This window comes from Dermochelys coriacea, chromosome 7 (genome assembly GCF_009764565.3).
Source record: "Dermochelys coriacea isolate rDerCor1 chromosome 7, rDerCor1.pri.v4, whole genome shotgun sequence".
NCBI lineage: Eukaryota > Metazoa > Chordata > Testudines > Dermochelyidae > Dermochelys > Dermochelys coriacea.
Window position 1 is genome coordinate 85,844,654 of NC_050074.1, and position 22,975 is coordinate 85,867,628.

The 22,975-nt window shown below is 39.5% G+C and overlaps 1 protein-coding gene across 11 annotated transcripts in view; it reads right to left on the bottom strand.

Moving 5' to 3' along the window:
- Positions 1-22,975, bottom strand: part of ASCC1 (activating signal cointegrator 1 complex subunit 1) — a 46,309-nt gene that overhangs the window by 1,079 nt on the left and 22,255 nt on the right. For all 11 annotated transcript variants that reach the window (XM_043519422.1, XM_043519419.1, XM_043519424.1 and 8 more), the window contains 2 exons: positions 21,050-21,174; positions 19,280-19,359 (listed from right to left, as the gene is read on the bottom strand). In XM_043519422.1, the coding sequence (XP_043375357.1) occupies positions 19,280-19,359; positions 21,050-21,174 (205 nt within the window). The remainder of the gene's footprint in view (positions 1-19,279; positions 19,360-21,049; positions 21,175-22,975) is intronic.

Genomic DNA, 22,975 nt, shown 5'->3' on the forward strand with positions numbered 1-22,975 from the left:
TTTCAGACCTGCCTGTAAAAATCAACCTTGGAAAGTCTCTTCTGACATTTAACTCTACTTTTGTATTTGTTTTGCATTTTTTTTTAATAGAAAGTGAGATTAGCCTTTGTTGAGGATGCCAGATAAAGTTTAGGAAACTGAACTCCTGTAGTACAAACAGCACAATAGCAGTACAAGTTTTCACCACCCGACCTCATCCATTTGTCTCAGCCATGAACTAGAGGGACCACACCACTAGATATGAGAAATTAATTCAGTCTCCAGGCCTATTCCAATCCTGAGTGGAGATCACCAACAAGGGGGCCAGTCTGGGCTAACTACAATTGGTTTTGCAATGTCCATAGGAAACTGGATTGAGACTAGATCATTCACGAGTCAAACAGTCCTAGAAGGCAATGTTTGTGGCCAGTCTGGTCCAAATTCAGATTTGTACACAAGGTGGAAGGCTCTTTATCCTAACATTAAACCCCAAATCACTGAGTCCCTCTTTATTCAAAGACTTTCAAGAGCAAAGGGGAAAAAAAAGCCAACACAGTTCATGAGGGAGCCACTCCAGTAATTAATGCCATTTATGAGTCACACACAAAAGTGACATCAGAATTCATTATAGGAAAGTTCAGGCAATACTGCTTGGAAATGCATCATGTTGAAGTGCTTTTCCCATTCCATTAAGATGCGGGAAATTACTCTACCTTAAAATACCAGTGATGCCTTAGGAAAGCTTTCCAATAAAAATCCTACTTTCAAACTCAGTTTAATGTTCCAATGCTGAGGGTCATCAAGGGCCTGAACGGTATGGTCTTCCTACCCGGGGGAACTTACACACCCTCATTCCGTCTGTCCCTTATTGAATTTTATCTGTCCCTGTAAACACTGGCTCAAGACAGCCATACACAGCTCTTCCTGCCATTATGGAACATGCAAACATTAATGGCTAGGAAACACTCTGTTCATTAAAGCCTGCCCTTCTAGGGCCAATGATGCATTGATTTTTCCATATGTAATCATCTTAAACCCAAGATCTAATGCATCTACGAGGATGCACTTTCCCCTTTCCAAAATGCATGCAGGTCTCCCCAGCACTGATTTATACAATTTACTTCTATTACTGGCTTTGACAAATTGATCTGACATTGCAAATACCCCTTTCTGTAAAAAACAAAAAAAACCACTACTGGAAATGCTCATGAGACAAGTCTTGATTTTATTTTAAAGTGAATTTAGCTCTAGTGAAAGCTGCTCGATTAATAGCTTTGGAGATGGAAATTCCCTATTTATCCACAGGAGAACTAGTGAAAGCTCCCCCCCAATGCTGCACCAGCAGAGTGCTCCAGCTATGGCCTGGATGCACCAACTCCAGCAGTAGAAGATAGTTGAGACATCATGGCTAATACATCCCTCCGCACAAAAATACCAGTTTGTCTGGACATTCGTCCACTAGGAACTGGACTAAGACTAGCAATTTATTCATAGTCACCAAACTATTACATAATAACTTTTTGCTTACTCTCACTACTAGCATGGGATAGATTCAAAACAGTGACCAACATGACAAAGGCTGTGTCCCCCATTACCAATCAGCCAGTTCATGGTGATCTTCATAACATTTGCCCATGACCTATTTTTTTTTAAATTAGTAACTATTAAAACATTTTACCTCCATTTATTAATTCTGTTCTCTTCTTTTAGAATCTAGTATACATCTAATTAGAACCCACTGCCAATTTACTTCTAACAGGGCTTTAGTGGTGGAATTACCAAATTCATCATTCATAATCCTATTGGGTTAGAGAAACTGGCTGTAAGTCACCAAAAGGTAATTACAAGAATGCACTTGGCATTGACAGAAACCAGCTGCCCTACTGATGGGGATCTCTCAGATTTATTTCCTGGTAGGAGGCTCTCCCACAGTACTGGTCACTGCATTCTTGTAAACATGAGTAAGGAAGGGGGCAGATTTTGCTTCTAACTAAGGCAGAAATTCAAGTCAGTATAAGGAGATGGACTTTAGGATTGTCACCCATTTCTTCATACCGAGGTACTTTTTTTTTTTTCTAATGAGTTCTGCCCTCCCCTCACTGCCCAATCCATTTGCATGGAAGAGAGCCGCTTTTCCAAGCAAAAAGAAAAGGAGTACTTGTGGCACCTTAGAGACTAACAAATTTATTAGAGCATAAGCTTTCGTGAGCTACAGCTCACTTCACGAAAGCTTATGCTCTAATAAATTTGTTAGTCTCTAAAGGTGCCACAAGTACTCCTTTTCTTTTTGCGAATACAGACTAACACGGCTGCTACTCTGAAACCTTTTCCAAGCAGTGCATTAGTCAAGTTTACTCCATTATCTAGGAGGATCACTCCTGCAATGCTTCTAGCCCCCCCGAGAACTGGAATGAGAGGTCACTCCCAAACCCCAAATTTCCCAAGTGCTAAGTACTCTTCCTGTCTAGATCCTTGGGCAAGCTCAATTTCAGCTCTTTCACCTATTTATCCACCTCAGTGGAGGAATCTGCTGAGGTCTATTACTCGAATTCAGGAGAAACGCTTTTCCTTTTCATAATTTTTGTCATCTCCTCCTCTTGTGCTGTGTGGAGTTTTGAGGACTGGGTGGATATAGCTCAGCTAGCAGGAATGTAATTGAAATGCAGCTGTAGCTCTAACGGAGCCCACACCATTTAAAATAAGATATTTGAATAAAGTATCTAAAACAGTAGGAGGCATGAAAGATGAGAAATGACTAAGGAAGCCCAAACCCCATTCTATACAATTATAAAGATTAAGTATCAGAGTAGCAGCCGTGTTAGTCTGTATTTGCAAAAAGGAAAAGGAGTACTTGTGGCACCGTAGAGACTAACAAATTTATTTGAGCATAAGCTTTTGTGAGCTACAGCTTGAGTTTATGCTCAAATAAATTTGTTAATCTTTTGGCACCTTAGAGACTAAGTACGTTCCCAGAAGCTTCTGAAGTTCACATTAGAGCACAAAGGACTACAGTGTCTCATTGACAAGCATTAGTTAAGGTAAAATGATTTCCTCTTTCTCTCTCTCTTTTTTTTTTTTTTGCTTTGATTGCTCTGAAGAATAAATTTTCATTACATCTCCAGACCAGACTCAGTGTCAACTCACCTGAAATCTACCAACCCTAAGAAAATTTTAAAACTCTCAATTCTGTCAGGATGTTCATACAGTTTATTCCCCGCCCACTGATCCTTATAACCCTCTTCTTTTGAAAAAGGGATCACAAATCTGCTTCCACAACAAAAATGATCGCCCCATCATTGCTTACACAACAGAGATTGCTGTAAGGTTCTTGTGAATCCAGACATGCTGGCATTTTAAGTGATTTGTAAAGAGAAAACTGAAGCATTTATTTTTGTGGGAAACATAATATACTCAGAATTCCATGAACTTTGCAAATAAATAATAAAGTTACATGTTGGGGCGGTCCAGTCCCAACAGCAACTCACTGAAAACAATCCATACACAAAACATTTTATAATAGCAATCCTTTCAAAATAATTACTTCTGCAATCTTTCAATATAGCAGTTTGGTTTTGTTTCCAAGTCTCAGAATAATAAGTGGCAGCATTAATTAAAAAAAATTTCTTGAGTAGCATCAGTCATTTTGTCAGTAAGATCAGAGGCTTTCCATTCATACGATGCAAGAGGTGAAGAGCTTCTCCTCCCTTGGCTTTTTTTTAAAGAAGAGACAGGTGCATGGTGGGTGTGTTTTCCCCAGGGATAACACAGCTGAAACTCCTGAGTTTTAGGCCATGTCTACACTAGAGACCTTTCAGTGACACAGCTGTACTGATGCAATTGCACCACTGTAAGATCTCCTGTGTAGCTGCTTTATGCTGCAAGGAGAGAGCTCTCCATTGACAATTAAACCACTCAACAAGCGGTGGTAGCTCTGTTGGCTGGAGAGCATCTCCCATCTACCTAGTGCTGTCCACACTGGTGCTTCTGTCAGTGAAACTTATGTCACTCAAGGGGGTGCTTTTTCACACCCGTGAGCAACATAAGTTATACCAACAAAAGTGTTAGTGTAGACAGCCTTAGTAATAAAGCTGTACATTCTCAAAGTAAACATGCTGCAAGGACAACCATAACCATTTTTCCTGCCTTATTTCTAGACTTCTACACTTTTACTGACACTTCCTCACTCCCTCAGGGTCCCAATGACAAAAGCCATCAGAGTCCACAAGTACTAATCCTGTGTAGCATTGCCACCTGTCTAGCCACACTGCACTGCTGCCAGAGATTACGATTGACTGGTTGGCAACCACTGTTAGAAGTTTAAAAATAAACTATTCCTGTCCAGAGGTTCATTCCCCGCTACTATGCACAGATTACACTGCAGGGTGCCCCAGGAGTGCTGGCAGTCATTTTATAACAAAGATGGAACACTGAAGTATTTGTTTTGGTAACCCCCCCCCCCCACACACACACACACACACACACACACACACAAATGTAAGCAAAAATGTTATGACAAACTTCAGTCCAAACCTCAACAGTATCTTTTTTAAAGAGGCTGTAAGTTGAAGCAGGCTATCAAAAATAGATGAATTTTTTTCTGCATTTTTAAAAACACACAATTACTTATTGCAAAAATACAATCAAATGAGTAACATTTCAAGAAGTACAACTGTGCCCACATTACTTTTCAGCGCCTTATCTTATGCATTTGTAAAGTACTCATCACCATACTACTTATGTCCTGTGGTTTCCTCTCTAAACAACCTTCCCAGAATAAGTTGGTACTTCTGTTTTCAAGCCTTGGAACAGCAGTGGTAAATCACAGAGCTAAACCACAAAGACAGCAGCAAAGCACTTCAGCTCCATTTATTCAGAGAGGGAATAAAAGCATCAGTTTGTGCTGGCAAATCATCTACCATAGGTGCAACAAATATGAGAAATATTAATGGACTTGTCTGAAGAGGCAATGGGCGGCAGAAGAACAAAAGGCAAGAGGAGCGAAGGAAGCAATGATATTTAAAACTTCCTTCATGTAATCTTTTAAGATTGCATTTTCAGCTGCTTGGCCTGGATTTTGCTGCTATTGTCAGGATTACTGATAAATCTAAAAGCTTTGCTTTGCCTCAAGTGGCATGGCCAAAATCAGTGTGTCCAAGTAGTTCTCCTGAGAGTCTCAATACTCAAAATGCCAAAGGAACAACTCACTGCAATGCCTTGCAACTAAAAACTACCATCGAAGAGCTGCATCATCACTGGATAAAATCCACACACGATAGGCTGCAGGGAGATCAGTCTGCTGCAAACTCCAGCCACATAAGTACTGCCTTAGGGTAGGGCTATTGTAGATTAACCGTACAAAACTGTCCCTGGTGAATCAGCACTGCAGTGTAGCGGAGGCATATAAGGTCACTAGCCTGTGACTGATTACCCTAAAAAATTAGCTTCCTTTTTCATGGATATGATAGGCTCAAGTGTTTCAACCTGAAGCAAGTACCTAGAAGAAAAATATGAACTCTCTCCTTTGGGAAGCAGAGGAGTAAGGGGTAGTGGCTAGTACATATAAAAAAAATAATAATCATCAAATGCTTACCTGGTAGATGGTAGGATAATACAGCAATCTCTTTTCTCTCCAGTATGCAGATGCTGCACATTTGTTATGATTGCTTGGTGAAATACATGTATACAATGTATTAGGATGACTTTGCTCTATCCCTGCTGGTGTGCAACTCTTACAAAAATGAAATTCTGAAATGCAGCAGGCAGTTAGCAAACCAGCACTTTGCACACACAAGGCACAGTGCTGGGAATCAGTGGACAGAAATGTCAGGTAACGGAGACGTGCAGAGACTGCTCATGCTAGGATATCAAATTCAAGCTCAAAAGGAGGGTTTACAGACAGAAAGGGTCAGCTGCTTTGCATACTGTGACAGCAGCCACCAACTTCCCCAACCACATCCGCTACTTGGCTGGTCCTGATCAGAAGCTGCATTCAAGAATATGAAAGAATAATTGAAAATCAAAGTAGAATTAAAAAGACAAGTTCCAAGGTACTAACAGGTGTGATGCTGGCAAGCAGCAGAATAGACAGACCTTCACCTGCATGGTAATCTGCTTGCCTGATTATGAACACATATAACTAGCCAAGCAGAATTCTGTGGTGGAAGTTCACCATCCCCAAGAGCATTGGGGGTTGTGTGTGTGCCGGGGGGGGGGGGGGGGGAAGAGGTTGTTAGCAATCCCAGATTTCACCAAATCATCTGGCTGGTCAGTGCAAAGGGTTCGGTCCCATATTAATTTTCAGAGAAGCTGGAACAACAGAAATTCTGTTCGGAACTGTATACTCACCATACCTCTCTCTGCGGACACCTCAAGCAGTGCCAGATTAGTGAGGTACAGGAGCCCAGTGATAGCAGCCTTTAAAACTAGAAAAAAATCTAAGCTTAGATGAAATAAAATCTCTCCTATTTCTGAAAAATAGCAGGTTAGGGAGGCACTTCCCTAAAAAAAAGGAAAAAAAAAAAAAGAAACACACACATTATCCAGCCCACTAAATTGAAGAGAAGATCCAGTGGCATTTCTTAAAACGAATACAACCCCTCTAAAATCTGAACTAACAGCATAAAGCAACCTATTCATTAATTTTTAATCCACCCACAGCTGTTTCAAAGTCCACTCCAGGACCTAGGTCTACACAAAAGGATGGATGGTTTCCTAGAAGAAAAAGGATGCTCCGCAAGTTAATCAAAGTAGAGCGATCAGAAGGCACTTTCTGGGGGTCTTTGGGCAAATCAGAGTCTCTCCATACTTCAGACCATCAGTCTGCCAAATGAAGATCATGCTACTTATCTGTCTCACAGGATATAACTGTATAAGTTAGCTAATGTTTGTATAGTATTTTTATAGCTTGTGACGGAATATGCTAGAGAAGAGCAAAGTATCATCTTTATTCATCACTCTGAAGAATTTGGCTAAACCAGAAGTCTAATACCAATATAGACTAGAGAGGATAGGGCACTTAACTCAGTATGTCTCCCCACCAACCAAAGGATAAAATTCAGCAAAGGTAGTACGGATACATTCTTCCCCTTGACACAACTGATACTGATACCAAGAAAGAGCGGAAGGACTAGTAGATCAAAGTGACTGATGGCAAAATCACTCCGGACAAAAATGATTTATAAAAGTGGAGGTCAATTTTAGAGTCCATGAATGTGTGCAACAGACAGCTCTAAATACAGTACAGCTTTGCAAAGCACCTGGCTTGCACTTTGCCATCTGTCCCCATACATCTCTCAAGTGTTTTATGTAAACACCCTGCTATTCCAGTTCTGGACCCTCATTGAGCTGTCTAATGCACCTCAATCCTAATTTGCATCACTCACCTTTTCCACTTGGAATACCCAAAACAGATTTGCCAACGCTTCTTAGTTCTGTGTTGTGCCCTGCTGTTCCTAGCAAAGGTTTGTCTAGAGAAGAATTTGCCAACAGTAATTAATTTTGGGCAAATGCCCCTTAAAGACTATGCTGAGGGAAAGCCGAACTCATTTCATTTGTGACCAAAACTAAATTTCAACACCTCTAGAATAGATGTGGCCAAACCGTGGCTCGTGAGCCGCATGTGGCTCTTTTACAGTTAAGTGCAGCTTGCTGAGCCCACCATGTACCCCTCCACTCTCCAGCTACCAAAATGGGGGGGGGGACAGAGCTTGGGGCTTCTGCCCTGTGGCAGGGTGGTGGGACTAGGGGATTCTTCCCTGCAGGGAGCGGAGCGGGAGTGGGGGGGTGTCTAAGAGCTTTAGCCCCATGCCCCAGTAGCACTGCTCTGCAGGGCAGGTTCTGGATGTCTTGAGGCTCTTGAACTTCTCAAGATTACTGTACACAGCTCGGAGGGTCAGTAAGTTTGGCCACTCCTGCTCTAGAAGTTAAAAATTCTCTATTAGCACATGAAAGAAAAGATACAAACTTGCAATCAAACATACAACCTGGCAACATGTCAAATTCTCGGAAGTTTGTTCAATTAACAGCTTTCTATTTTCACATTCAAAATATGTTTTCTGAAGCATTTCAGAGCCAAAAATGATTTTACTCTGGTTATTATTCACTCCGGGCTCTGTTACCCCCATGATTATCCGAAAGAGGTTTAATGATGTTTGGAAGCTTTCCAGAAATAATGTAGAAGGACTGCAGAAAGATCAGGCAGACAGGTGCTGATCCAGAGAGGCAGCTCCTTATAATGCACACCACCTTCTGTCAAAACTCGAAAGCTGCTCCCTTTTAATGGCTTTTAAGGTATTCTAGTCAGATGATGAACAAAACCTTTAATTATTGCACAGGTGTTTTATGATTAAGATACGCTCCAGAGGAGTTCCACAGCAAGCATAGAAAAAAAAAATTACTGGGAGTGGAAGAGAGGGAAGCATTTTACCTTCACAAGCACACAGCCCACACCAGGGATTCAAAAATCAGAAAGACAAAGAACAAACATGTCAGATAGATATTTGGATCATTGGTTTTGTTCTGCAAGCACACATATCTGGCTCTACCCCACTGATGTACAGTGTGACCCTTATGCTCTTGATAAGGTGATGAACAACCCTTAAATGTTATTTCTTGCATCCTAGATTTCTGAAGGGGCTGTAGAAGATACGCATGTACATATTTTATCACAGATACAATGAAGCAATATGGACTTCTGTGTGGTAGAATGTCTAGCATAGGGGTTCTCAAACTGGGGTAAGGACTCCTCAGGGGATCATGAGGTTATTATACAGGGGGTCATGAGCTGTCAGCCTCCACCCCAAACCCTGCTTTGCCTCCAGCATTTATAATGGTGTTAAATATATAAAAAAGTGGTTTTAATTTATGGGGGGGGGGGGGAAAATCACACTCAGAGGCTTGCTATGTGAAAGGGGTCACCAGCACAAAAGTTTGAGAACCACTGGTCTAGCATCATAAAAATTCAAATGATCCATTCTCCATTTTCTCAATTAATATACAATGCAAAATACAAATACCATAGTTTACCAAAAATTCATCATTCATTTTTCTCTCAATTCTATTAACTGGCTTTCCAACAAAGCAAATAAACATCAAATTATTACAATTGAGCTTTTAAAAAAGTCTCAGTGTAAACCACAGTGCAAAACAAAACTACTTATATATTTTCTTCAATAAAAGGAAACAAAATTAAAATTAACCTCTTAAGTCAGCTATGCTTTGGCTTTTAAAGCACTAAACATGTAATCAGTTCTTACTGGAAAGTTATCATTACTTATTAAGAATGGGGGGGTTGAATTTGTGGACTGCATGTGATTTTTTTTTGTAAGTTTTCTTTTAATGAATCAAAGTAAAGCACATACAAAAACAAAAATAAATATTTGCTATAAAAATAAGAAAGCACTATATAACATTGGGTGTTTTGCATAAATTTCATGCAACAATCCCAAAATATTTAAACATACTGAAGGTACAGATAATATAGTTGCCAACATTTTAAACGCAGGTGCAAAGCCAATACTTAGATACATGAATGAATGAGTTTTCAAAAACGTTCAGCACCAACAGCACCCACTGAAGTCTATGGGAGCTGCAGCATGCTCCGCACTTTTGAAAAACAAGCCATTTATTTAGGTGTCTAAATACAGCTTTAAGATTGAGATTTTTTTCAAAGCTATGCAGAGGATCTGCCACTTAATTAACACTTAAATTAATGCCACCTCCCTTCCCGCCCCAGTTTGAGGAGGATGTAGTTGTAGTACTCCAGGATTTTAGTGATCCCCAGCTTCCATGCAGGAGATTTAGGGCTGTCACAGGGGCTGATATAGCTTAAAGCAGTCAGCATAGAACCATTTCCAGAATTGGGAGCCTGTAAACAACTCTTTTGCTGCTTCCACCACAACCATTACTAGAACAGCTGAGGACTGAGCTGGTTCACAGAGAGGCCAAAGATTACTGACAGCAATTTAGGACCTTCTTCTTACCATTGCCATCTTACTTTTTTTTAAAAAACAAACAAAAAAAACCTCCTTCAGGCTCTATTTATCTCCCAGTTATATTTTGGTATCTGGTAGATGTGAAAAATTCACAGGTTGGTTGGAAATATAACAGATGGTTCCTTCTCCTCAACTGCTGTTCTATGAAATCACAGTTCATTGTGAAATTGTGGGACGACTACATCAACAATGAGCATGTGATACATAAGCTAAGGGCAATGGGAAGGTAGTCAGGGAGACATACTCCATCATGACAGTTAAATGAATCTGGTAGGTACTTGCTGTAGTTTCTTAAGGCAAGACTTTTTAGGGCTAGCTGACAAGCTCTCTCAGTGGAGGCCTTTCCCTTGGGAATTCACTCTCCTTCACAGCACAAATTTTGCAATGTTCAGGGCACGATGCAAGATATTTGTTTTAGCTTCTAATTCTCTCTCTTCTCCGTCAGTTTATAAAATAAATGCACTTCAGCTATATAAATAAGGCCTAGCTGCTATGGTGAAAAGCATTTTGCAAACCAACAAATAAATACAAGTATGTCTCAGAATTAACTGAATTACTAGCTGTCTTTGAAAACACCAAACTTTTGCACATTTACAGGTTGCTAACTTTCTAAAGTCTACTATACAAAAAACTGGTGGATACAGGGTTGAACATGTCTTTGGAAAAAGTTTTCCAACTCCTGAATTAACTTATTTCCAAAGCGTGGCCCACCTATGACCAACAGAGGTCACCTGCAGCCCACCTCTCCTCCTAATCAAGAGCAACTGTGCAACATCCTTGTGGCCCCATGCAGTACATACTACAGGAAATGCTTATATGCAGCTACGCTGACTAATTTCCAACGGCTTCCATAATTGTTTATGCTTATTTTTGCAATGAAGAGGCTGGATGCCCGTAGAAGCAACTGGAAACAAGGAGTAGCAGCCACCAGCATATGATCAGCCAGCTCTACTCAGACCATGAGTGGTCCACAGAGTACAGCTTAGGAACCACTGAGTTAATTCAGACAGACTCAGGAAATTATAATACAAATGGACCCAGCTGCCTTTTGGATAAACCACCTCCCTTCCCTAATCTACTTGTTCTTTCTCATGTACTTTAACACTATGTCTCTGTATTTTATTAAGGAACCATTTTAATTCAACTCTTGACAGTTACTGGTGAAAACCATCTCCTGAACACCAAAGAGGTGAAGTTGGTGATTGCTGTCTACAGCAGAATAGTGATTTCAGGGAAACTAAGAGATGGGACGTCCACTGGAGTAACAGGAGGAAATGGGCAAGGAGAAGAAGAAACAAGAAGGAGAGCTAATGAATTCCTAGAGTTTGATTTTCAGAATTGCGGCACACTCTCAACTCCAACTAATGTCAACAGAAGTAGAGGGTTCTCAGCAACTCTGAAAGTCAGGTACCTGGTCTACTGACACATGGTCATCAAATCACATAGCAAAGCTAAAAGAAGACCACTCAGGGTAGGTAGTACAACCTTCATCCGTTGTAGTTTCCCCTCACGTGACTTGTCTCCGCTTTTCTGAATACTTCCAGTGACGACTTCTTTGGTCTACTTTAATGACTGAGAACTCTAACAAATGAAATTTTTTCTCAATGCCTAGTATGAATTTTCATTTTCCACTCCTTGTTTTGCCATACTCAGATGATGTGTACAAGCCTCTTTCTTCACGGATGTTATTTCAATGAAAGTATTTATACAGTGACCTCCATTTAATCTCTTTTCCCAGACAGTACAAAAGTTGATCTTCAGTCTCATCTTCAAAACTGTCCTCCAATCATAGTGTCATTCTAATTGCCCTTTTCAAATCTAGGATAGCATTTCAGTATCCTTTAAATAATGCAAGGATCAGAACTGAATGCAATATTCTGTATTCCGCAAAGTGGCATTACCATCTTTGAAATTTTGCTTTTGATTCTTCTGTAAACATACTTGAGAAAGCACTAGCTTCCCCCCCCATACAATAATGCTGCATTACAGGTTTCTGTTCAGTTTCTCTCTTATCCTGTCTTTTTCTGATTCAAAACTTTCTAAATAGTTCTATCTCATTTTATACTGGTTACCATTTTTCCCCAAATGTATTACTTTGGATTTATTTATAGTGTATCACTTTGTTGACTGCAATGAAAAATCTCTAATCTTTTCTGACTGTTCTGCAGTTTTGATGACTCCTTATGTATATTTCCTATCCCTTTGATTTTGTATTGTCTGTAAATTTAACTTGAAACAGAGTCTATTTCCTCAAGATCATTAATAAAACAGCTAAACAGTATAGGTCCGAACATTGAGTGCTGTGGAACACTATGAAAAACATTCCCTATCTGGAGATGGTACTATTAATGATTATTCTATTCACAGTCAGTCAGGGAGCTGTTAATCCGTGTTATTGTATTTTTATGTAGGCAGTTATTTTTCTATCTCATAATAAGTTGTTTTTATTTTTTAAAATGTGGTACTATATTCAATGCCTTAATGAAATCCAAATACTGATTATGTCCACTGCACATTCTTGGCCTCCAACATAAAATTATAACAGAGAATACAATCACATTCATTTGGCAAGATCTGTTTTTCATTAGTTCTTGTTTATCACTCAATAAACATCTTTTTTTCCCCCATCAAGTGTAGGCAGATGCAGTCCCTTAACATACTATTTAATCAGCTGTATAACAGCAGAACTTACAGGCCGCAACTGAGATCAGGGCCTCACCACACTTGGCACTGTATATACAATAAGAGAAAGTCCTTGCCCAGAAGACCTTACAATTAGGGCTGTCGATTAGTCGCAGTTAACTCAAAAAAAGTAACTGCGATTAAAAAAAATAATTGCAATTAATCAGACTGTAAACAGTAGAATGCGAACTGAAATGTATTAAAATATTTGTGGACGTTTTTCTACATTTTCAAATATATCAATTTCTATTATAACAGATTACAAAGTGTACAGTGCTCACTATATTTTTTATTACAAATATTTGCACTGTAAAAACGATGAGAAATAGTATTTTTCAATTCACTTATATGAGTATTGTAGTGCAATCTCTACGGTGAAAGTGTAATTTACAAATGTCGGGTTTTTTTTTTAAACTACACTCAAAAACAAAACAATGTAAAACAAACTTTAGACACTCAGTCCTACTTCTTGTTCAGCCAATCACTAAGAGAAACAAGTTTGTTTACATTTACAGGAGATAATGCTGCCTGCTTCTTATTTACAATGTCACCTGAAAGTGAGAACAGGCGTTCGCATGGCACTTTTGTAGCCAGCGTTGCAAGGTATTTTTGTGTCAGATACGCTAAACATTTGTATGCCCCTTCATGCTTTGGCCACCATTCCAGAGGACATGCTTCCATGCTGATGATGCCCGTTAAAAAAAAATAATTTGTTAATTAAGTTTGTGACTGAACTCCTTGGGGGAGAACAGTATGTCTCCTTCTCTGTTTTACCCGCATTCTGCCATATATTTCATGTTATAGCAGTGTTGGCTGATGACCCAGCACATGTTCGTTTTAAGAACTTTCACAGCAGATTTGAAAAATGCAAAGAAGGTACCAATGTGAGATTTCTAAAAACAGCTACAGCACTCGACCCAAGGTTTAAGAATCTGAAGTGTCTTCCAAAATCTGCGAGGGTCAAGGTGTGGATCATGCTTTCAGAAGTCTTAAAAGAGCAACACTCACATGCAGAAACTACAGAACCCAAACCACCAAAAAAGAAAATCAATCTTCTGCTGGTGGCATCTGATTCAGATGATGAAAATGAACATGGGTCGGACCGCTCTGCTTTGGATCGTTATCAAGCAGAACTCATCGTTAGCATAGATGCATGTCCTCTGGAATGGTGTTGAAGCATGAAGGGACATATGAATCTTGAGCACATCTGGCACAAAAATACCTTGCAACACTGGCTACAACAGTGCCATGCGAACGCCTGTTCTCACTTTCAGGTGACATTGTAAACAAGAAGCGGGGAGTATTATCTCCTGCAAATTGAAACCAAAAGTTGTTTGTCTAAGCGATTGGCTGACGTAGGACTGAGTGCACTTGTAGGCTATAAATTTTTAGATTGTTTTATTTTTGAATGCAGTTATTTTTTGTACATAATTCTACATTTGTAAGTTCAATTTTATCATGAAAGGATTGCATTACAGTATTTGTATTAGGTGAATTGAAAAATACTATTTCTTTTGTTTTTTAAAGTGCAAATATTTGTAATAAAAATATAAAGTGAGCACCGTATACTTTGTATTCTGTGTTATTGAAATAAATATATTTGAAAATGTAGAAAACATCCAAAAATATTTAAATAAATTGTATTCTATTATTAACCGCCCAATTAATCATAATTCATTTTTTTTAATCGCTTGACAGTCCTACTTACAATCCATGACTATGACTCCTGGGCACTTTGGTAATACAAATAATAAACAGAGAAGACAATCAGTGTGAGAAAAGGGAGGATTATTACACTCTTTACAGATACTAAATCTCTCATTTCCTGACTTGCCCAACGTCACATAGGAAGTCTGTGGCAGAAACTGAACCTATTCCTGTTGAATCCCAGCTGGTGCCCCAACCACAAGGCTAACCTTCTCTATCATAACTTCAAATATGTTACCCATGACAGAGATTAACTATTAAACTAACTGGTTAGTAGTTCCATTATCTTTTTATTTTCTTTTACTCTTTTTGGAGATTAATTTTTCTGATGAGATTCAGTTGATTTTTCATAGCTGCATCCCAACTGTCCCTTTGATTTTTTGCCTATGTACCTATTAATATGCAACAGAAATATAATGTATGTGTCAAGGTTAACCTATTTACTTACCCAAAGTTAGTTTCCATCTTCTTTAAAGATAACTACAATTACTCCTTTATTACCACTACCCCAACCAACAAAACAAAAAACCACTCAATTCTCATCCAACAAGAATCCAGATGTTTTTCCATCCTATCTTGGACCTTCTTTATTTCAGATGTACTAGCAAATTATACCCATTATATATTTGCATGTTTGATCTTCTTAAACTACGTGATGGTCTGCTTTCTGACCAGATTTATGCCAACACGGTCTTTGCATGTTTACTGACTTTGAACAATTTCAGCACTTTGGTGCTTGGACCTTGTATGTGTTGCTTGCTGAACACAGCTGGCCAAAAATTCCATTTTATTTTTATTTAGAATTTAGTATTTATCTCAGCATCATTCTCCCAATCAAAAAGGGCTCAACTTAACTCCTTCCAGAGCTGTCAACCACAAGGAGCTGCTGAAGGTTCTATGAGGTAATGCATATGAAGCCATCTACTACCTTTAAGAGTAACAGACTGAACAAGAATAAAGCCTGGGTATCTAGCATGTCAGTACGGGGCATTAAACACTAGGCTATTGGGCAGACCAATGTTTTTCAAACTGGGCTCTTGGCATCAATTAGAGTGGGGAGCCTTTTTCATTAAAATGTTTTTCAAAATGGAAGTAACTATTTTCCAAATGCCACTCATTCTAAGAGATCTATTCTCTGTTTAGGGTAGGATGGTACTGACACTGCTAATCCTTATTAATGCTAATAAGAATGATATGTTTAACTCTCCAAAAACTGGTGGGAAAACAATGTTTTAAATTATTACTATCATGACATGCCCAGGGTACAATCTAGACTGACGAACAGCTGCGTCACCTCAACTCTTTAACGTGGTGTGCCCTTTACACTGCTTTGCGGCTGTCATCACCACTCCTGGTCTGTTCACACACAGCTTCCAGCATGTACGTCACTCCCAGCTATCTTGTAGGAGTGCTGCAGCCAGACACTCTTTAACTACACTGCAGTGCGACACCAGCACATTCCCACTCTTAGATTTCCCCCCAGAAATGTGCGTCTTGTACTGCTCAGCTTTCTCCTGGACAATAAAAATTCATCATTTTGTTAATAGAAACGATATGCACAAATACTGTATCCCAAGTGGATTTTCCCAAACACTTCAATTCAAGCACACTGGATTGATAAAAAAAACAAACAAAACAAGTTTGTAGTAACTACAAAGAGACAGATTTTAAGTGAACATGCGTAACGAGGCGTAAAAGTCAGAATTGGTTACAAGGAAAATAAAAGTAAAATGCAACTAATGCCTAACAAAACGAGTGTAAATTCCAAGCAGTTTCTCTCACCACATGTTTTGGTAGTTCTACTGACTGAACTACATTCTGTCAGGATCCCTTCCCTACTCCAATGCTGCTTCCTTTGTCTTCAGGTGTCATGAATGCCGTGGGCAGAGAGAAAGGGAGGGACCTTTTGGGTTGTCTCCCCTTTCTTTTTATAGCCCTCTCCCTCCTTTGAGAAGCTTCTCCAGCTGGGAGCAGTGTGCCAGGCAGTCTCCCTGGACAGGAGCCCTATGCTGTTTCTTTGCTAAGGTCTGGTCTACACTATAGACCTTTATCGGTATAACTACATCGCTCAGGGGTTTGAAAAATCCACACCTTTGAGCAATGTGGTTATACTGATCTAACCTCCTCCCTGTGTAGACAGCACTATGTCAGCAGGAGAACATCTTGGGGAGGTGGTTTTACCATGTTGATGGGGGAACTCTCTCCTGTCAGCTTAGAGCATCTACGTAAGAGTATGCAGCAATACAGCTGCATCGGTGCAGCTGCGCCGATACAGCTTTTAAGTGTAGAAGTGCCCTAAGATGTAGATTTTTTGCCCGTATCCCCTTTCCTGCCAATAAATAGCCACTTAACAGGTGATGGCCCATTTGACCTTGTTTACACCTGGCTGAGGTGTCAGCTTGCCCTCTGTCTCTAAGGAACTGGTTTGGACACTCCCTAGACTTGAAACAAGTCTTAGTAACACCATACAGTGGAATCTTATAACTTTATATATGCTGCCACACATTTTATCAGGACACTACTGACCAGCAAATTCTGAGTTTTCAAAAGACACCTTACAAGGCATACTTTGTACAAAGATTATTACAATAGTGTGCCGGGGTGAATACAGGGGTACAGACCGTCAAATATTTCCTCAGGAAGTAAGATTAAATACACTAGCTAGAGCTAGGTAAGTTCTTTGCAAGCACACACACCAACCTTGACTTGCATTACCCCTGCCATTCATGTCCTAAGTCTCCATATGACTGTGACAATGAACCACAATCCAGAGCTGCAGTATCCCTTGATACTCCAGTCTTTGGCTTCTACCAAACAAAGTCTGTCATTTATGATGAACAGTGCCGTGGTATTGTTTGCACAATGAGAACTAGGATGGGTAGAATAAAACTCAGTTTTACACTGTGATGATTTAGCTCATGTCTATAGTATTATTTCCCCACTCTGCTTACTAACTTCCTTTATGAAAACAATGCTATCAAAACCAAATAATTTCAGAGAATGCTTGAGGATCAAGTTTAGGGTGTATGGAAACGAGAAAGTTTGTAAAGCACACTGCACTTAGACAACAGAATAGCCCTGGAATACCAGCATGAGTAGTGGCAGTATATTAATCATCAGCCTATCATTCAGATCCTATTTCAGACATTAATGAAGCCACTTTGCAAAAGGGCAACCTCCTGAGGAGAAGAGTGTAAATAATGTATATGAAATGAGGGAAGGGGGGATGTGGCAAGAAAATCAGCACATCCCTGCAAGGTCGAGTTGGAATGCATCACTAGATCGATGGCTGGTTCTGGCATGGCTCTACTATTGAAAAGCCTCCAGCCCACAATGAGTAATATAATGAATTAGTGCCAACAGAAGTTGCTACGGGCATGTGGCTGACAGAAGGGAAATATTAAGTGACCAGGTTCAGGAATGTGATGGGGGTAGAGGAGAATGACAACACTTCTTACAACAAGACTTGCTTTGAAGTAGTTATCAACAGTCTTTTCATGCTCCAACAGCCAGTAGCTCTTTTGGCTAAAACAGTACAAATCAATTAGGAGTTTTAAAAAGACACTGTCTCATATTTCAGAGTGCAGCAGAATGAGAAATAGACATTTGTGGTAGATCGGATGCGTTTCCCTGCTTTTACATACCATAAATCACTGCAGCAGACAGTCCCTAAGACACAGTGGTGCAGCAATCTATAAATTGTGGAGCCAGCAGAGGGAGCATCTTTTATTTCTTAAAAAGCACTGAGGTTTTTTGGATAAAACGTAAAGAAAAAATGATAGTTTGATTCTCTCTCTCATTAAAATCTGAGGACAAATGTAATGGTTATGTAATGAAGGACTGGGAATAGTGGTTTGAGCTAGGCATAATGTGGCCTCATACCTTGGAAGCTTCCTCCTTGGACGTGTCAGTACACCGCACTTCTGACATGCAGTAGCCTCTGTTTTCAGATCCAGCTTTAGGATTTTGGGAGCCCATCACAATCTTAGATCACATTAAGAGCAGTGCAATGGTTGTGTCCTTATTGCCTCAATGTACGCCACTTCAACATAGGGCAACGCTGAGTCATGATGCAATATTCACAACAACATTTTGGGACGGATAGTAGCTTTACTTCATTTACTGTCCCTTTTTCCGCAGCCATCTGGGATGAAGATACATGAGAGGACAACTCCCCTCCTGGTCTGTAAGCCACCACTCGTTAAACCAACAATTTAACACCAACATCTATGAAATTATACACTGATCCTACAAAACAAAAACACTGCTATGATTTCCCAGTAGCTCTTCCTCCTCGTATGCCCGCAAGTCCTTTGATGTGTCTTGATTCCTACCTAAAACCTAAGGCCTCAGCATCGTCCCACTGTTGCAGGTTTCATTGGATAAAACCTGCATTGTCTGGTATGCCAGTCCTGGACACACTCAGATTACTGCCAATGCTCTCAATCCTGATTTAAGACCTCTCCCAGCTATTCCAATCTTGGATGTTTATTTTTTTTAAGCAAAAAATCATGATAAAAATGTATGATGTGACAACTGGTTTAATTGATGGGACTATTAACTAGTGACTACAACAAGAGCAAAGTCATTTTTTATTCTGACCTATGGAAAAATTGGTTGCAAGTCTCCAGGGGTAAACACTGTTACTGTAAACCACAACACAGATGCCTATTAAGTATCTTTTCCACATGCATCCTTCTTTGTTCTAAAATCTCACTGGCCTTAAGAAGGCATGTATAAATACCACAATACTTCCAATTATTAGTTATCTAGATTTGTTTATTTTTAAAACAGATTTTTCCCCTGGAGATCAAGGGCACAACACACACACACACATACATTTTTAAGTGAAGTTTCACCTTATTTTGGATATACTGTACCACAACCCAGCTAAGTCACAATGACCATTTAGCACCGACCTTCAGTATATTTCGGCCATCAAATGTCTCCCGTTCCTTCAAAGATGATTTGCCTGTAGCTGCATTATTTTTCTCTTCAACTGTGAAAAAGTCACAAGCGAGAACTTCAGATGGGATGATACTTTTCACTATCTTTTCCCCCCTAAAGTCTATGTATTCAGTTAATAAAACATTTAGTACACTAGTCTCACTGCATTTTTATGTGAGCAAAACTTGCCGTTTAATTTTGAAAGGCAACACCCCAAATCACAAATATTGTTGTGAGGGTTTTGTATGGCTGACAGCACAATGTAATAGAATCAGTCACGCAAAGCAGATTCCAATTTCTCTGGCCTGTCAGAAATTCAGCAATGACAAACTCATGCATCTCCTGGGATACCATAAAGTACCTTACTGAGTATATGATCATAATGCAAAGTACATTCTTGACAGCATCTAGAAAATCTGGATTAGTCTCTGAGAAATTTCCCTGCACTTTTTACATATTTTTTTTAAATATATCACACACACAATACACTCTCTCTTGCGCGCGCACACACACACCTATACATATAAAAACAACACACACAAAACAAAACATTAAGGTTGTAGTCACGTCCAGAAAAGTCAGGAACTACAACCTTGTGTGTATGCACAATAATACAGTCTTTAAGTATGTGATCACATGCTATTTTTTCCATAAGACCTCTCTGCCTCATTCAGTGAAAGGATAGTTATTCAATATTTCTTTTTATCCACAACATTCAATGTATGGTCCCAGGTCTCACCTAAGAGACCATCCAAACCCTGCTGCACTGAATACAAAATTATTCATTTCCTCACAGGCATTTGATTCATAGATTTCAAGGTCAGAAGGGACCATTGTGATCATCTAGTCTGACCTCCCATTTACCACAGGTATTGGAACTTCCCCAAAACAATTCCTAGAATATATCTTTTAGAAAAACATCCAGTCTTGATTTAAAAATTGTCAGTGATGGATAATCCACCATGACGCTTGCTAAATGGTTGAGAGTAATTAACCATTGAACTGTCAAAAGTGTATACCTTATTTCCAGTCTGAATTTGTCTAGCATTTCTATGATGCTTCTACCACAGTATCTGAGTACTTCACAAACATTAATTAATCATCAAAACACCTGTCTGAGAACAGGTGGTATTACTATCCTCATTTTACAGCTGGTGAACTCAGGCACAGGAAGATTAAGGCCAAAACTGTCAAAAAAAAAATTCCACTAATTTTCAATGCCCAATTGACAACCCTATGGTCTGATTTTACTACATAGCATCTTCCATATGCAAGCCATCTTACAGAGCTTTATAAAATAAAGAGTTAGCTAAGAAATACGTTACAGCCTGCCAGTGCAGACACTGTTTTGGCAGAAATAGCAGACATTAGGCACTCAGCAATAGCTCTTATTCAGCCTTGGACAGCAGAACCTCATTTAACAAGAAAGGGAATACTGATGAAAACAACAGAACTATTTTCAAAAGTCATATGAAATCTTTAACTTCTCCCCTAGAGATGATTATATAGGGCCATGGTTTAACTTCTCATCGAAGGTCAACACCTCTAATAATGCAGCACACCTGCTATTAATGCACTTGAATGCAATGGTGAGTGTAGAACTTGAACCAATTATCTTTTGGCCCAGAGCCAATGAATGCTATGAAGTGAACCACAGCAATATCTAGACACACAATACCAGGGAACACAGCACTTCTTGTTCAGTAGTTCAGATTTTCCAGAAGGGTTCTAAAGATACTCACCATTTGGGTCTTTCCTGAAGAGAGTGTTCATGATGGTAGCATGGAGTTTCACCCTATCCCACTCCTTCATCATCAGCCCAGAGGTAACAAACTGCTCCATGAGTCTATCAGCTATTAGCTGTAATCTAGGAAGGTTGGGGGGGGGGGGGGGAGAGAGAGAGAGAGAGAGAAGGGGAAGGAGAAATAGGACATTACAAAGCCAAGAGGGGGAAAAAAAAAAAGCTTTTTTGTCCACTTTTACTCTCTTGTCCAGAAGAGGGTAGCGTATATATAAAATGAAGTCAATATGCAAAGAAGAAAAACTGAGTGAAACTCTATTGGAAAGATAACAGACTAATCATAATCATGCCATGCAAGACTGCGACCTTGTTTTTGTGTTTACTCAGTTGCTTTTGTATTTAGAGACAGGATGGTTTTTTGTTAATGTCTGAGGGGACAGGGAAAAAAAAATAGAGCTCACGCAAATAAGGAAACAAATATAAAAAAGTTCTGGCTGTTTGCAAAGGCTCCTGGGTAATAACTTCTGTTACAAATATTTCAATAAAAGAGGACATTAGCATAATAGGACATTTGATGTGGTAGATTATATTGGAACTTGAAGGATGTATTTTTCTAAGTATCTGCAGATTTTTCATACTGTTCTCCCTTCACAACATAAGTAATGCCTCATCACACTACAGGCAGTGAGCGTTCCATACAATCCAAAGTTCCTATCCATTAAAATAAGATATAAGCATACTAAATGGAACGGATTTTTTTACAGCCTGGTCACCATCCATGTCCATGAATACAATTCACTCAATAGTTTCCCATTCCACCACAAGATGCCACAACCTGGGTCTCTCAATTCAAATCAGGAAGATGGACATAGAGCAGTGTTAGGACCAACTCCAAATATCACTTGATGAGCCCTCAGAAGTTAACTATACAGCCTACTTACTGGCTTTGTGATGCCTCTTATAGGCTTCCACAGGTCATATGATAATTTCAACATTCTCAAACCGATTGTCATGGGCTTTAGTCACTTACTTTCTGGCTTTACATCAGTGATTTTTAAAATTAGCAATGACAAAGATTAAATGAATATCATTACAGACGATACTAAAACAAATTAACAGGGAATAGCTCAAGTAAAACTGGTGCTTTATTATGTTATAAAGTTAATCAAGGAAATATAATTCATTCTAATTTGTTATAACGCAAGTTTTTGCCATGTGGGAAACATCAGAGCATGCTCTCTCTTAGGCTGAGCCAGTATATATGCAGAAGGGCTCTCCAGTATCTAATACCACTAGGGTTATGCAAGCTAAGATAGGGAAATCAAATCTGCTTTATAGCATAAGCTGATCAAGAACATGCAAAGATCAGTCAGGAACTCCTCTCTTGACATTGCCACGCACAACATAGTACAGTTAGCTAGATGCCTTACGTGAATGGGAGGAAATAGCAAGGTAAACTTTCCTCTATGGTTCACTTACTGACTATTGTGAGAAGCAACATACCAAACTTGGACCAAGGTTCTGATTTGGCATAGGAAACCATGTGGATACCCTTATCCTCATTAAATCTCTTCCAGCACTAGCCTTGTAGCTGATACACAGTACTCTGTGCTGCCACATATTTCTCATTTCTCTGGGCAAAAAGTAGTACCACTGAATCAGCATTACCAGCTCTTAGTGGAGAAGGAGGCGCTTGGCATTATTCAACAGCAGTCTCTCTAATCAGAGCAAAATTGAGGGATTTGGATAGTTCTTAGAGGTTACCAACTGGCCAACAAAGCATCCTTTGAAGTTTCAGGATGAAAAAAGGAAGTGTGGGCAATTTTCAGGGAATCTTCCATAAAAATAAAGGTCTTCCCTTCCTTTTCTCTCCGCAGAACAGACTTCAAATCTGAAGGGGGCGGGGTGTATGTGAAAGCCTAGTGAC